This window comes from Stegostoma tigrinum, chromosome 4 (genome assembly GCF_030684315.1).
Source record: "Stegostoma tigrinum isolate sSteTig4 chromosome 4, sSteTig4.hap1, whole genome shotgun sequence".
Classification (NCBI taxonomy): Eukaryota; Metazoa; Chordata; class Chondrichthyes; order Orectolobiformes; family Stegostomatidae; genus Stegostoma; species Stegostoma tigrinum.
Genome location: NC_081357.1, coordinates 4,355,401 through 4,371,744, shown reverse-complemented (window position 1 = coordinate 4,371,744; position 16,344 = coordinate 4,355,401). Strand labels below are relative to the sequence as shown.

At 43.1% G+C, this 16,344-nt stretch overlaps 1 protein-coding gene across 2 annotated transcripts in view; it reads left to right on the top strand.

Annotated features, from left to right (window-relative positions):
• The first annotated feature begins 954 nt into the window (after positions 1-954).
• Positions 955-16,344, top strand: part of ppp2r5d (protein phosphatase 2, regulatory subunit B', delta) — a 119,763-nt gene continuing 104,373 nt past the window's right edge. Inside the window, exons 1-2 of one of the 2 annotated variants that reach the window (XM_048531188.2) lie at positions 955-1,063; positions 1,249-1,314. In XM_048531188.2, coding sequence (XP_048387145.1) covers positions 1,037-1,063; positions 1,249-1,314 — 93 coding nt within the window. In that variant the 5' untranslated portion in view covers positions 955-1,036. Of the gene's footprint in view, positions 1,064-1,248; positions 1,338-16,344 lie in introns of those variants that run through there. The other variant, XM_048531189.2, reaches the window with a different exon arrangement.

Below are 16,344 nucleotides of genomic sequence, written 5' to 3'. Positions count from 1 at the left end.
GTAGTGTTGCGGGATGTGTATATTAGGTGGAGTATAGTGCGATGGGTCTGGCTGGGATGCTCTGAGGTTCGGTGTGGACTTGTTGGGCTGAAAGGCCTGTGTCTACACTTTAGTGATGCTATAATTCTAAATGCAGGCCCAAGCAGTGACACCCACATGCCATGACAGAACAATAAAACAAAACTATCCACAGTCTCCGCGTCAAAGTAGATTGAAAATACCTATGACGTCAGTACCGAGATAAAGTGTGGAGCTGGATGAACACAGCAGGCCAAGCAGCATCTCAGGAGCACAAAAGCTGACGTTTCGGGCCTAGACCCTTAATTAGAAAAGGGTCTGATGAAGGGTCTAGGCCCGAAACGTCAGCTTTTATGCTCCTGAGATGCTGCTTGGCCTGCTGTGTTCATCCAGCCTCACATTTTATTATCTTGGAATTCTCCAGCATCTGCAGTTCCCATTATCGCTGATACAATTTTGACCTCAGTAGCGATCCTTATGACATTCACTGGCTGCGAACTAGAAAATGCCCACTGCTTTCTTGTTAAGGTGTTCTAATAAACAGATTGCAGTACAAGGTGAAGGCTCCTGCAGTGGGCAGCACAGACTGGACAGGCTGAACAACCTTTCTCCCTCTTTGCGTTCCCACTATCGGGAGCAGGCTTCTTGGCCAATGGAAAAGCCAGGAGTGCAGCAGGGCGGATCAAATCGGATTTGGTTGGAGGGAACAGACATGGCACCTGGCCAATAGAGAGCGCGGGCTGACGGAGCACGCTATCCAATCCCGGCCTGAACAACCGGGTCTCAGCCAATAGAGAAGCCAAAGACCACCTGTCCAGTAGACCGAAAGAAAACGAGGATCCTGACCCATGGCACTCGAGTAGAGACTTTCTGAGCCAATGGGCGAACGGCTGCGCGGCGGACTCAACCAATCAGCGCGCGAGTGGGTGCGCGCAGGCGCGGCCTGCAGTCCCGGCAGCTCGAGCGGCCGAGGGGAGAAAGCGGGCGGAGCGCGAGCGTGCGGCGAGACCAACGGAAAATGCCGAATAAAAGCAAGAAAGACAAGGTATTAAAGGAGGCAGCTTGGCCTCGGCATTACCACGGAGGGACGCTTCCCCACGATGCTCGTATATACTGAGAGATACGGGAATCTATTCGTTGTGGTGTGGAGGCGCCGTCTCGTTTCTTTCTTTAATTCTTACCTTTCGGTTAGTTTATGTGACGGTAATTTTTCTCTCTTTCCCCTTGCAGGAGCCCAACAAACCCAGCAAGAGCGCCAAGAGCGGCGGCAAAGATGGTGCCGAGAACACGGAAGAGGTAATGAAAATGAAGGCCGGCTGGTGCGGATAGCCTGGGCCCCTCGGGTCCCTGCCGCCACCCTCCCCACCCGGCTAGCCTGCGGCTTCTTGTCAAAGAGCTGCTGGTGGAGAACAAGATGGGGGTTTGTGGGAGGCGGTGGATCACGAGGGGGGCGTGGGTACAGGAGCCCTGGGGTGAATGGTACCGCCCCCTACAGGAGAAAGCAGCCCTCTTCCCCACCATTCAAAGCGTTAATTGAATGGGGATATCAGGTTTTAATCCCAGGGAAGAGGTCACTTAGTTCTGGCACCTCTAGCAGAATGATGTAAAATACTAATCGGTCGCTAACACGCCAAACATTGCCGGCACTTAGTTCACTAGCCTGCAGTCATTTCGCAGCGTGAGATGGTGGAGCGTTACGTTCGTAGTTTCCGCTTCTTGTGGGTGCCAACGGACAAATAGGGTGTAAATATTTACAATGGGCAATCTGCATTCATTATTGTCTCGGTTTTCTTAACGTCGGTAATTCGGAGGAAATTACTCTGAAACAATGGCAAGAGTGTTATCGGTGTATTCTTGATCTGGAATCTGTGGTAATTGCATTTGCTACGGAATTGTCTCGTGCTGTTACTCTCTGCCCTGATGCGTCCTGCCAGCTTTCTGCACCAGCAACAAAACTGGTTCCATTCCTGTGCTCTTTACACCTTTGGTGTTTCTGCCTTCAAGAACTTAGCCTCATTACTTTATGAAAATTGCATCATCTCACACACTTGGACAGTGTGTTTCTGATCTTGCTGTACAAGCTTACAAATTTGGAGGAAGACATTCAGCCCCATGACCTTGCCATGCTGTTAATTAAGATCCGGGCTAATCTTATTGTAACCTCACATCCACATTCCTGCCTTCTCTGAATAGAACTGAGTCTTTAGAAAAATTTATTAATGCTCTTGGTTTGTTTGGTGGGCAAGTTAACTCCATGCCATAAGAGCAGAAATTAGGCCCTTGGGCCCATCAACTCTGCTCCATCATTCAATCGTGGCCTCTAGTCTTAACTGTTCCACCAGTAAAAACAGTTGACTGTTTGTAGCACTCCTGATTTTTTTTTTGAATGCTTTCATTGAAACTCCTCTCTGCTTTCTCTAAGGAGTACAATTCTGAAATTTTCAGACTGCCCATGTTACTGAAATGTGTTGTTCCCTAGAATTATTCTTCTCATTCTTTCATCAGTGCTGTTTAAAGCATGAGCCAGGATTGGATTTGATGCTTGAGTTTGGGCCGAGCCACTTCCTATCAATTTTTTTATCTCCAGAGGGATGTGTTTGCTGATAAGGATACCATTGATACGGTTCAGGTCAGCATTTGTTGCCATTTGTGGAATCATGCAGTACCGAAGAGGCATTTCAGCCCATGGTGTCCATACTGCACTTGAGGTGATGATAAGCTGCTTTTCTTGCGGTGAAAGAATGACAAACAAGTGCACTTTGCTGTAGAAAATCAGAAGGTCTGCCAGCATGTGTGGAGAGAAAGCAGATTTAATGTTTGGGTCCTGTGACCCTTCTTAATTTAACACCTTGTGTCTGCTATGACTTGTTCAGAACTGTAGGGAGATATCACTTCAGGTCAGAATGCTGGATCACTTGTAGAGGAATTTGTGGATCATGGTTAAGGTATTCTCATATGTTGTCTTCATTAGGTGGTAGAGGTGATGGGTTTAGAAGGTGCTAGCAAAAGACATATTGCATCTTGTAGGTGGTATGTGCATTTGGAGAAAGTGAATGTTGGAAGGTGCTGGAGAAGTACAAAGCAAGCTGCCTTGGCCTGGATAGTATTGCACTTCTGTGGTGTTAGCAATGCGTTCATCCAGGCAAATGGAGAATATTCATTCTATTGCTACAAGGCACAATTAGTAAGTTTGTGGATGACGCTAAAATAGGTGGTATTGTGGACAGTGAGGAAGGTTTTCAGCAATTGCAGCAGGGTCTTTATCAGCTGGGGATGTGGACCGAGGAAATGGCAAATGGAGTTTAATATTGGCAAGTGTGAGGTGTTGCATTTTGGAGAGTCAAACCAAGGTAGGAGTTTCATCATGAATGGTCGGGCTTTAAGGAATGTAATGGGCCTTAGTGTTCAGTGTAGGGTTCTTGGAAGGTGTGGTCGCAGGTAGATAGGGCAGTGAAGGCTTTTGGCGCACTGGCTTTCATTAGTGAAGACATTGAGTATAGAAGTTGGGTAGTGTTACGTTGCAGTTGTGCAGGGGTTGGTAATAATTGCAGTATTGTGTTCAGTTTTGGTTACTTTGCTATAGGAAGGATGTTATGGAACTGGAAAGTGCAGAAGAAATTTAGAAGGACGTTGCCAGGACTCAAGGAATGGAGTTATAGGGAGCGGTTGGACAAGCTTGAACTTTTACTTTGAGTGTAAGAGACTGAGGAGGTATCTTATAGAAGTGTATAAGATCATGAGAGGCATGGATGTGTGAATGCACTGAGTCTTTTTCCCAGAGTTGGGAAGTTGAAGACTGGAGGGCAACCGTTCAAGGTAAGAAGATTTTGTTTTTAACACAGGATTGTACATCTATGGGATGAGCTGCCAGTGGAAGTGGTTGAGGCAGGTATGTTAACAACATATAAAAGGCATTTGGACGAATAAATGGATAGGAAAGGTTTAGAAGGATATGAGCCATGTGCGGGGAAATGGGGTGAGCACAAATGGACATTTTCTTTTGTCACTGTGGACCAGTTCGGGCTGAAGGTCCTGTCTCTATGCTGTAGGACTCTGTCTCCTGACCTGTAACTTGTAGATGTTGGACAGGATTTGGAAAGTCAGGAGCTCTGCAGGATTTCAAGCCTTTATTTCATGTCGTGACAATATTTCTGTGTGGCTGGTTAAGTTAGGTTTATGGACAATGCTAATGGATGTTAGTAGTTGGAAATTCAGTGGTCATGCCATTGAATCATGTTAAATTTTGTCTTAATGGCCATTGCTTGCCATTTGGTGCAAACACTGCCTTCCTTCCAGTTATCAACCCAAGCCTTGATTATGTGGTCAAAAGATTGGCTCAGTAACTGAGGAGTTGCTTGTTCTTGTACTCTAAGATTGATAAAGTGTATGACTGGTAATTCTAGGTTTGGCATGTTACCTTCAATGACTTGTGCACAAAAAAACCCCTAGTCTATCTTTCTTTACCACTGTCACCCCAGAGATCAGCTGAACGTGAATGGGACAGTTCTTGAGACAGAAAATAGACTTGGGTTTTTTGTGATTAATAGTATGAATTGAGCTTTGTTTTTACTTGATCAGAACAAAATAAGATTTAACTTAGCAATCTGAGAGCTGTTAAAATGTGTGTTCTACTTGTGAATCTCGCTTCTTCATTGTCTTATGCCACCATACCAGTTTATTGGACTCTTTTGCTAAAAATGCATTTTGTACTTGCTTTTTAATCACCCTTACTGTGCGATCCTAATGTAATGGAGACTGGGATAATCGCAGAGAATCAGATGTCAGTCAGCCTGGTTTGCTTTTGCCTGGAGAAAGGTTTAATATAAGCTTTTTTTTTTGATACAGATGGGGAGGCCATTTCAGCTTATCAACCAAAATAAAAGATCAACAGCTGCCACTGCCAATTGAAATAATTTGCTGACATGGTGAATTTTAAAACTTGAAATAAATTTGCCAGTGTTAGATTATGAATTGTTTCAGTTTGATGAGATGCTGAGAGCAGAGGCAGGCCATATAGAGTCAACTTCAGGCTATAACCGACTACAATTTAATGAGATCATGGCTGATCTGATAATCCTCAACTCTACCTACCTGCGTCTTACCATAACTCAACATGATTCCTTTAATGGTCAAAAAAATCTGTCCAGGCCAGCCTTGAATATATTTAAGGACCCAGCCTTGACAGCCCTCAGCAGTGAAGAATTCCACAAATTTGCTGCCCTTTGAGAAGAAATACCTCTTCGTTTGCCTTGAGAATGGAGTCATGGCCTTTTAGAACTGAGAAATGGCCAGGTTGTTGAGTGTGTATAAGACAGAGATGGGTTCTTGATTAGTAAGGGGACCAAAGATTATAGGGAGAAGACGGGAGAATGGGTTGAGAAACATCAGCCATGATTTAAGTTGGTGGAGTAGACTTGATAGGCCAAATGACCAATTCTGCTCCTATATCTTACGGTCTTAAATGGATGGGTGATCCTACTCGCTGGGATTATGCCCATTTGTCCTTGGTTTCCTATGAGCAGAAACAAGCTCTCAACATTTACCCTGTCAAGCAACCCCTAAGAATTTTGTTTCAGCAAGGACATGGCTCATTCCTCAAACTCTGAGTATGACTCAATCCCTTTATAAGTAAATCCCTGCATCAACCTAGTAAACTATATCTAGACTGCCACCTCTCAGTAAGGGGACCAAAACTGCACATAGTATTATGAATCAGACCTGATTCATACCTTGTGAAGTTTAACAGGACCTCCCTATTGTTATATTTTATGTCCTTTGAAATTAGGGTCAGCATTGCATTTGCCTTCCCTATTACTTGCTGAGCTTTGATGCTAGCTTTTTGTGATTCATGCATGGAGAGCCCTAAATCCTTCTGTTCTGTAGATTTCTGCAGTCTTTCTCCATTTGAATAATATTCACTCCTCTATTCTTCCAGCCAAAGTGCATAACCTCACATTTCCTCAACTGCCAATTTTTTGCCCACTCAGTTAACTTGTCCATGTTCCCCTTAGACACCTAATGTCATCCTCACTACTTGCCTTTCTACCTATTGTCATCTGCCAACTTGATAATATGTTCATATGCCACATCCAAGTTATGAATATATATTGCAAGTAATTGTGGGCCCAACAGTGATCCCTGTGGTAATTCACTATTTATGACTATCTTAAATACCCTTACCCTAATTAGATAATCTTTATCTATGCTGGTATGCTACCAATGCTGTGGGCTCTTCTCTCATTAAGTAGCCTCACATCTGGATATCAATGATACCTGTGTCAGGCTCATAGTTATTGACTACGGTTCTGCCTTCCACACCATAATTCCAAATAAATCATCTCTAAACTCTGGGTCTTGGATCTCTGCTCCTCCATCTCTACTGAATTGGTGGCTTCCTGACCAATAGACCACCGTCAGTCAGAATAGATGGCAAAGCTGCCTCCATAATTCTCAACATAGATGCTCTGTAAAGCTGCATTCTCAGCCTCCTACTGTTCCTTATACCCTCATGACTGTGACCAAATTCTGCTCCAGCTTGCACATATAAGTTTGCTGGTGAGGTGATTGTAAGATGAACGTCTAAAAATGACAAGACTGAGTATGTGAAGCTGATTGAGTGCCTAGTGGTATGGGTGAAGAGATAATAATTTGTCCATCAGTGTTAGCAAAACAAAGGAACTAGCCATCCACATCAGGAAGTGGAGTGAAGGGTACACCCCTGTCTGCACCATTGGTGCTGAGGTGGAGATGGTCAAGAGTGCCAAGCCCCTAGGACTGATGTTCACCAACAATCTGTCCTGGCTCACCCATCTTGATGCAGTGGTCAAGAAAGCACAACAATGTCTGTACTGCCTCAGGAAGCAAAGCAAATGCAGTATGTTCACAAGGACTCTGACCAACTTTTATCGACGCACCGTAGGAAGCATTCTACCTGGATGTATCACAGCATAGTTGGGCAACTGCTCCCAAGTCCACAAGAAACTACAGAGCCCTGTTCATGTAGCCCAGCCCATCATGCAAATGAGATTCCCATCCATTGACTTCATCTATACTCCCTACTGCCTCAGGAAAGCAACCAACATAACCAGAGGAATGCCCCTTCCCTGTTACATTCTATTCCACCCTCTTGCATTGGGCAGAAGATTTAAAAGACCATATGCACGTATGAAGAGATTCAAGAACATCTTCTTCCCCACGTATTAGACTTCTGAACAGACGTTTCCAATTTTTAAATTTAAAATGTTGATCTTACTGTCTGTTCACCCTCTCTGCAATTGTAATATTGCATTACTTGCTTTGTACCACACAGTGCATAGGATAAATCTGCCTGTAGTGCACACAAAACACAACTTTTCACTGTATCTTGGTACATGTGACAATAATAAGTCAAATCAGTATGGTATTTCCTCAGCCTCAATCTTCAAGGGAATATGTTTATTTACAGAAGTTCTCACTGTCTGTTTACGTTAATTGCCAACTTACCCTGTAACCTCTTGGGTGAGTAGCCATTACCTTTTTTTTTTCAAAAGGTCAACACAATTGGCAATAAATCCAATATTGAACAAGTAGTCCTGTGTTGTTGCTTCACCAGGTTAGCACTTCATTTTTACATATTCTTGGTGCTGCTATTGGAATGCCTTCCTGCACTCTTAATTAAATCAAGTGCAGAGTGAGGAAATTGATGAGCCACAGAATTAGTTTATAGTACTGATGGTCCATTGTGTGTCTCCAGTAGGATGATTGAACAGAACAGAATTGACAGCCTTGCCAATCCCACCATGAATTTTTCAGCAAAAGATAACTGCTGGTGGGATGAGATTCTCTGCCTCTTTGATTCAGTAACTAATTGATTCAGCAGACTCTAGCTGGCAGGTATGTCTTTTTGGGGCTTTATCTATAATATTTCTACTAACCTAAAAGTTGTGTTTTGTGTGCACTACAGGCAGATTTATCCTATGCACTGTGTGGTACAAAGCAAATAATGCAATATTACAATTGCAGAGAGGGTGAACAGACAGTAAGATCAACATTTTAAATTTAAAAATTGGAAACGTCTGTTCAGAAGTCTAATAAGTGGGGAAGATGATGTCCTAATGTGATGGATCTTGAAGTCTCTGCTTGACTCAGAGCTCCTTCCAAGTGATTTACATATCCATGTGCACAAATCCATAAAAACCTGCTGCACGGAATGTTGGGCTTTACTGTCTTAGGCCTGATATTTGGAAGTGATGCTTCAAGTGTGTAGAGCCTTGGTCATGCTCCATCTAGTGTGCTGCATTTCACTTCTCATGTCAAGTCTCCATGAAGATACTGAACTTAGAGAAAGTATAACACTGACTTAATGGTTTTCAGGCCTCAAATATGGAACTGGTTGTATTCTTTGTTTGAGTCCCTTTTTGGGTTCAGAAACTTAAGAGTGATTTAGACCTGTACATTTAAAGGGATTAAACATAACCACAGAAGCTTTTTTTCTGTGGGCATCCAGAACAAAGAGGCACAAATTTAAAATTAAAGTTAAGCCATTTAGAAGGAAAATATGGTCAATGTTTCTCACATGGCATTGTAACACCTTCCTGAAAGGTTGTGGATAGAGTAGAAGTCTCCATTGAGTCTATGCCAGTCAGAAACAACCACCTCACCATTCTACTTGCATTTTCCAACACGTGGTCCATAGTCTTGCATGGCTGAGTGTTGCATGTGCATATCAAAATATTTCTTAAATGTTGTGTGTTTCTGTTTCTATCATCTACACAGACAGTAGGAAGTTGGAACTCACTGCCTTTTGGGTAAAATAATTTTTCTTCACATTCCCTGTAAACCTGCTTCCCACTTAGCTTGAATCTCTGTCCCTTGGCCATTGATCCCTCCATCAAGGGCAAAAGCTTCCTATCTATGCCCCTCAATTTTATATACCTGTCATGTATCCACTTAAGTGTCCTCTGTTCCAAGGAAAATGAACCTGTCTATTCAATCGCTCTGGGGTCTGGATGCTGGGTCATTTTGAATTTTATGGCTGCGATCGTTAGATTTTTGTAGGTATTAGTTATAGAAGGATTTATAGAACAGAGGCCTCACATTTTAGTATAGATTAACCATGATCTGAGTAAATTGTGGAATTAATTCGAGGAGCTGAATTCTTCACGTAGTGCCTGCATCAAGGGATCATAAGTGTATGTCTTGCACTGGTTTAAGATCTCTCTTGATAGAATCAAAAACACATTGCTGGAAAAGCTCATCAGATCTGGCAGCATCCGTGGGGAGAAAGCAGACTTCATGTTTCTGGTCCAGTGACCCTCCTTCAGAACTAATTAACACGCACGTGTGTGCACCTCCCAGAAGGAGGAGAATGGCTTAGATTTTTATTTCTAAAAAGAGCAAAATGAGGTTGTGGGCTTGCTCACCGAGCCAGTGTGTTTTGTTCCCCTGCTAGCTAACAACATAAGCGTGCCTTCGCTGAAGCGTTGGTGTTATGTCCTGCTTCTTATTTATTATGCCTCAGTTTGTAGGGGTGGTTGGTATTACTTCTGGTTCTGTTTTTCAATGGCTTGTATATCAATATGTTTGTCAACTGAGTTCTGGTTGGAATGCCTCTGTTTAGCTTGTGCTATTATTGGCGTGTTGTCCTTTGTCTATATGTATTGAGAGTTGGCCGTGTCTTTTGGTGGCTAGTTGATGTTTGTGTATCTGTATTGTCCAGTCTGGCCCGTGTAATGTTTTTCACAGACCTTGCATGGTATTTTGTATATTACGTTAGCTTTATTGATTTGAGTGTATGGGATCCTTTTATGTTCATCAGTAGCTGTCACAGGGTAATGGCTGGTTTGTGGGCCACTCTGGTAGTCTTGCGGTCATCTTTGTGTCCCTGACGTATGGTAGGGTGACTAGTGTGTCTGACTATGTTGTGTCGTCTTGCTGTGGTCTGTCACGGAGGTAATGGTGGATTGTGCTTTTTGGGTATCCATTCCTTTTACAAACTCTGTATAAGCGCTCCTGTTCTGCTTTGTGCAATTCCAGATTGCTGCAGTGTGTTGTGGCTCGTTTGAATAATGTCCTGATACAGCTCTGTTTATGGGTATTGGGGTGGTTACTGAAGTAATTTTAAGTATCTGATCCGTATGTGTGGTCTTTCTGTGTATGTAGTCTAGAGTTTCCTGTTGTTCTTGCATTCCACCAGTATGTCTCGGAAGGGTAGTCAGTTATTGATCTCTTCGTCTTGTGTGAATTTTATTCCGGTGCGGATGTTGTTTGTGTCGGTGGATTTATTTTAGTCTTGTGTGTTTTGACAGTCACCATGGTGTCATCTACATAGTGGACCTAGAGTTTAGGTTGTACTGTGGGGAGTGCTGTCTGTTCCAACCTTTTGCACTACTGCTTCTGCAATCAGTCCTGATATTGGGGATCCCATTGGTGTTCCGTTGATTTGTTTGTATATGCCATTGTTGAAGGTGAAGTGGGTTGTGAGGTGCAGATCCAGCGGGTTCAGTTTGCTGCTGGTGTTGTGGGGTGTCTGCCTTCCTGATCTATCCAGTAGTGTGACAGTTGTCTCTTTTGGCTCGGTTGATATTTATGGATGTAAATAGCACTATTACGTTGAAGGATATCATTATCTCGTCCTCTTTTCTGGTGTCCTTGAAGATAAATATCAATTTGGGACGAGAGCACCATCACTTCACTGGAGGTGCACTAATGATGTTACCTACCAAGGTGATGAAACATCTGCAACCAAACACCTGGCTCCATGAGCAAGTCTACAACCTCATCCACAAAACGAGTTACAAATGTCAAAAACTTTAAATAGAGCAAAATGTAAGGTGGGATTGACGTGGAAATACTCTGACTGTGAAAGGATCAAATCTGAATCCTTCAACTGGAAAACAAAAGCACAGTAAGCAGGTTGCTGCCATAGAGTAGAATTGCTCAGTGGGATTTTGCTTAAAACAGAGGTGTCCTTGTTTACATAATCTGCATTTACTGCTGAACCGTCTGTCATAGCACAAGCCACAACGGAAAACCACTTATTAAAATTAAATGTGCTACCAATGCAAAGAGCCCTTCACCTTCACCACATCCTGAAAAAGGTTTATTTCCATTGAAGTAGATTTGTATAAATTGGTGAAGTTACCAAGGCGAATTAGGAGTACAAATTAGAATTTCTTTTAACTAATGCATTTTATCATACCAAGTTAAGATTGAACAGAAGCACGTTTTGCTCCAAATTGAATTACCACTTCAAAGTCAAAGCGATAGATCAAACAGATGCAAATCACCAAATCCCGTAAATTCTGAAAGAGCCGCTTGCAGAAGCAATCAATCCTAAAACTGCATCTGAAATGCCATGAGAGATATTGGGAACTGCAGATGCTGGAGAATCCAAGATGATAAAGTGTGGGGCTGGATGAACACAGCAGGCCAAGCAGCATCTCAGGAGCACAAAAGCTGACGCTTCGGGCCTAGACCCTTCAAGGGACTCAGTGTTCACTTTGTTATCTCTAAAATGACGTGTGTGGTGTCTGTGTGTGCACTGAACGTACCAGAATGTTCACAACAAACTGACAACATTGGCCATGACACTATACAACCTTACCTTGCAGAGGTTGCCATGACATGTCAGATCTTTAACACTAACACAACCATCACATGTGGGAACAGCACCCACCATGTGCATGGCGGATACTTGTATGACTCAGCCAGTGTTGTCTATCTCATGTGCTTTGGGCAAGGATTCCACAAAGCATGGTATAATTGATGCTGTAACAATCACTGGACTGGGATGTTCCCTCCCATTGGGGGAGCACTTCAGTCAAGGACATTTGGCCTCAGATCTGTGGGTAAATGTCTTTCAAGATGGATTTTGGGGTGACACAACACAGACTCACTGAGTAGAGGCTGATAGACAAGGACTGCCTCAACTGAGATTCATGTTGCACTACCGGTGACCCTACCATGCGCACACCCATGCATACATGCACGGGTATGTGCATGCACACTGTCTCATGCTTTCAATACAAACATATTCTAAACAAGGCCTCACACCTAATGTGCATTGTCTGACTTAAAATGTCACCTCTTTATACTGATAAAACCTTTAGTTCTCTCAGGACAATGACTTTAAAGGAATTTGGGGATTACATATACATATTAATCAATTAAAGCCTTCTAATTGATAGATTTAACAGCATCTTGGATTTGTTTAGTACCATTGATAGGTGCTGTGACGCTTTGATCTTTTATACCCAAATTCTCTGTTACCAACCCAGTCGCTAATGCCTGATGAAAGACTAAGACTTCAAAAGCTTGTGTTTCCAAATAAACCTGTTGGACTGTAACCTGATCAACAAGGTGTAGAGCTGAATGAACACAATAGGCCAAGCAGCATCTTAGGAGCAGAAAAGCTTTCCTGCTCCTAAGATGCTGCTTGGCCTGCTGTTTATCCAACTCTGCACCTTGTTATCTCAGACTGTAACCTGGTGTTGTGATTTCTGACCTATTCCACCTCAGTCCAAGACTGGCACCTCCATCCCATCATCCATACCAGAATGGTGAGCAGACAACTTTAAGTCTGTTTGGGTGTGACCATTTGCCACTGCCTATTGTATCTTTGAAAAACTCTTGGTGCATTCATAATTACCCATCTTCTGCTTATGGACTGTTTGTTTGTTTTTGTTTTTGTTTTCCACTAGTTCAAATATTTGTTGATGGCTGTGAAATTGGCCTAAGGTAAGCAGTGGGGGAGGTGGGTGTTAGTGACCTGTGGTCAACATTGCAGTAAGCTAGTCCTGGGAGAGTGGTTGAGGGGGAAAGAATATATCCAACATGGCCGTCATTCTGATGCCCACCTTTGTGTGCAGCTAAATCAAACTGTGAATAGATCCTTCACACAGTGTTACAATTGAGGCTCTCGCTGTCCCTCGTGTTGCAAAGAATGAGTCAGGCCACTTTGCAAATGTTCCAAGTAATTGGGCTGTACAATTCCACTTGTTCTTTTTGTTGGGAAAAATTTGCCAAGGAAAACCTTTTTGACCTCGAGTCCATCGGGCAATGATCAGTACGTAATGTTCTCCAGACCTTGCAGAGAAAGAGGAGATTAGATACCATCAGGTGGCTTCCTGCACAGACAGCCACAGTAATTTGACAGAATGCCTCATCAGAACTTTTGAACAAAACCAAGATGTAACTTGGCTTGTGGTGAGAAGGGCACTACCCACCAGCTCTGTCACACCTGGTCTCTCCGTGCCGTTGCACACAGGCTGCAATGGTAAAGAATCTGTCGCCCATCTTCTAGAATGTTCTGCTGCAAAGAATGTCGGGGTGTGGGGGGGAAGGCAGTGGTTTTTGAAGTTCTATCCGAGTAACTCTGTGATACAGCCATCTGCTGTATAGGATGTTCCCTGGGATGTGCACAGCCAAAAGTCCTGGAGCATCATCAACTCGGTCAGTCGTTCTTTGGACTGCTGAAAACCTCCTGGTCTTCCAGTTACAAAGAGTTAACTTTACCTTTTGATAGTGTTGCAACTGGTACCTGCTGAGAAGCGCGCTAAAACTTGTCGGTTGCCTCCAAGGCATAGTGGGGAAAGGCCACAGTCTAAGCTTTCCTCCTCCTAAGATGCTGCTTGGCTGGCTGTGTTCGTCCAGCTCCACACCTTGTTATCTCTTAAGTTTTAAATTTCATAGCCTTAATGGGAATGTAAATAGCTTTCTGTTTGTGTTTAGAAAAAGCCTTTTTGTTGTAACTGAATTGAAGCTTCTACGAGGAAGTAAACATTGTACAGTATATTCTGCAATGTTTGTACTGAACTTTTATGCTTTTTGTATTTAGTTACAGATAATTTACAAAGTATACTTTTTTGAAATTAAAAGTCCAGGCAAACTGGGGTGCAGCCAGTGTTGTGGCATGGTGGTCCTGGCAGAGTTGAAAATACAAGGGTGATTGGAAAGGGAATATTTGATGGGAATGTTGAACCGAATGCTTGTTTATCAAGAGTATCTATTAATTAGTTGAAGCCTGTTGCATCCTCCAGTTTCAAGGTAAGTTTTACCACTGACATGTTGCCTTTGTGTGTTTATATTAGTATACATAAATAGGTGAACAATGTAACTAAATGATTCATTTAAAAGTCCATCAAGAATGGTAGTGACCTACACTACCATTGTTATGTCAAAGTTGCAGTATGTTGAGAGGTCAAAGGTACTACTGATCCTGAGCAATAAGTGTTTAAGTTTGAGCAAATTTTGGCTTGGAGTTTTGAGCTGGAGGCTGAACTAAAGACGCTTCAACGTATGCGCTTGGTTACCTGATTCTTTATACCTGGAGGTAGTCACATCTCCTCTTGAGTGGTCAGGAACATGAGAATGTGACTGCAAGTGGGAAGGTAAGGGAACCCGGAGAAGAGGAATGCAGGAATGTCAGCCTGTACAATATTCCAGCAGGTTTTGAAGTTCTCTCGGACTTGTTTGAAAGCGTGGGTTAGTTCAGTTAAATGACTGTGGCACTGTCATAGGGGGCATCGCAGTCAGGTGATTGACACTGTTCTTTACAGCAAAACAGGTGACTCCCATATGTGTGTATACACTTGTTCAATAGCTTGCTGAGCAGGTTGTGTGGTGTGCAAATGTTGCATAACCTTCCTAGGCAACAACATCATTGTGACCTCACATCGTAGCGTTGGTGTTCTGTTTCCTTCCAGATTTCTCTGATCCCCTGATGTGATGGTCTTGTTGCTTCCGGTTCTGTTGTTTTAGCAGCAGTCGGTATACGGGTGTATTTTTGTGTTTGTTAATGGAGTCCTGTGTTGAGAACCAGGCTTCCAGAAATTCCCTAGCATAGCAAGTTTGAAGATTTGTAGCTCAGGTTGAGTTTCTGGATATGAGTTTGCTTGCTGAGCAGGAAGGTTAGTTTTCAGACATTTCGTCACCATTCTAGGTAACATCATCAGTGAGCCGCTGGTGTTATGTCCTGCTTTCTATTTATCTGTTTAGGTTTCCTTGGGTTGGTGATGTCATTTCTGGTTCTCTTTATCAGAGGATAATAGATGGGCTCCAAATCCACGTGTTTGTTGATGGAGTTCCGGTTGGAATGCCATCCTTCTAGGAATCCAGGTGTCTCTGTTTGGCTTGTCCTAGGATGGATGTGTTGTCCCAATCAAAGTGGGGTCCTTCCTCATCTGTATGTAAGGATACTAGTGATCGTGGGTCATGTCATTTTGTGGCTAGTTGATGTTCATGTATCCTGGTGGCTAGCTTTCTGCCAATTTGTCACAGTTCTTGCAAGGTATTTTGTAGATGATGTTTGTTTTGCTTATTGTTGGTATACAAGTTCATAATGAGCTTAAAAGACCCTATACAGACAAGCAATGTGGGGAAACCTAAACAGATAAATAGAAAGCGGGACATAACACCAGCGCTTCACTGGAGGCTCACTGTGGCCTAGAATGGTGACGAAACGTCTGAAAACTAACCTTCCAGCTCAGCGAGCAAAATCCCTAGCATGATGTCTGCCTGGTGCCAGGGTTCAGGGCATCTGCTCTCGACTAAAGAACAACTTGCAGTGGAAGGAGGAAGATCCAGTTGTGGTGGTCCCTAAACACTAATGACATAGAACTGGGAAAGAGATTCAGCATATTCCATATGAAGAGCTGGGTGCCAAATTAAGAGGTAGAACTTCAAAGAGGATATCTTTTGGATGAATAGCTGAGCCACATGCAAATTGGAAAAGGTTAAACAAGGTCAGAGACATACACGCTTAGCTGAAAGACTGGTGTAGGAGAAGTCAGTTCAAGTACTTAACCACATTCCTTTTCCACCCCGCATGACTATTAGTCCAAATTGATCCAGTCTGTCTTAACTCGGTCCTGCTATTCCCAGGAATCAATGCATTGGTGCTCTGCCCTGCTTGTTATTTATACGCCTCGGTTGGCTGGGGTAGTTGGTATTTCTTCAGATTCTGTTTTTCAGTGGTTTGTGTGTCAGGTCCAGTTCAATGTGTTTGTTGATGGAGTTCCATTTGGAATGCCAGGTCTCCAGGAATTCCCTGGCATGCCTCTTTTTTTTTGAATTGTGCTATCATGGGCATGTTGTCCCAGTCAAATTTGTATCCTCCTTTGTCCATGTGTATTGACACCCAAAAAGCACAATCCGCAGTTACCTCCGACAGACCATAACAAGAAGACACATCACGGCCAGGCACACTAGTCACTCTACCATACTTAAGGAAGTATCAGATGAGCACAACACTACTTGGACCCCTATGTATCAAGGTAGCCCACAAATCAACAACCACAACTACAGAAACAATAAAAACTGAAAAAAAAACTGAAGAGAATCAGAAAA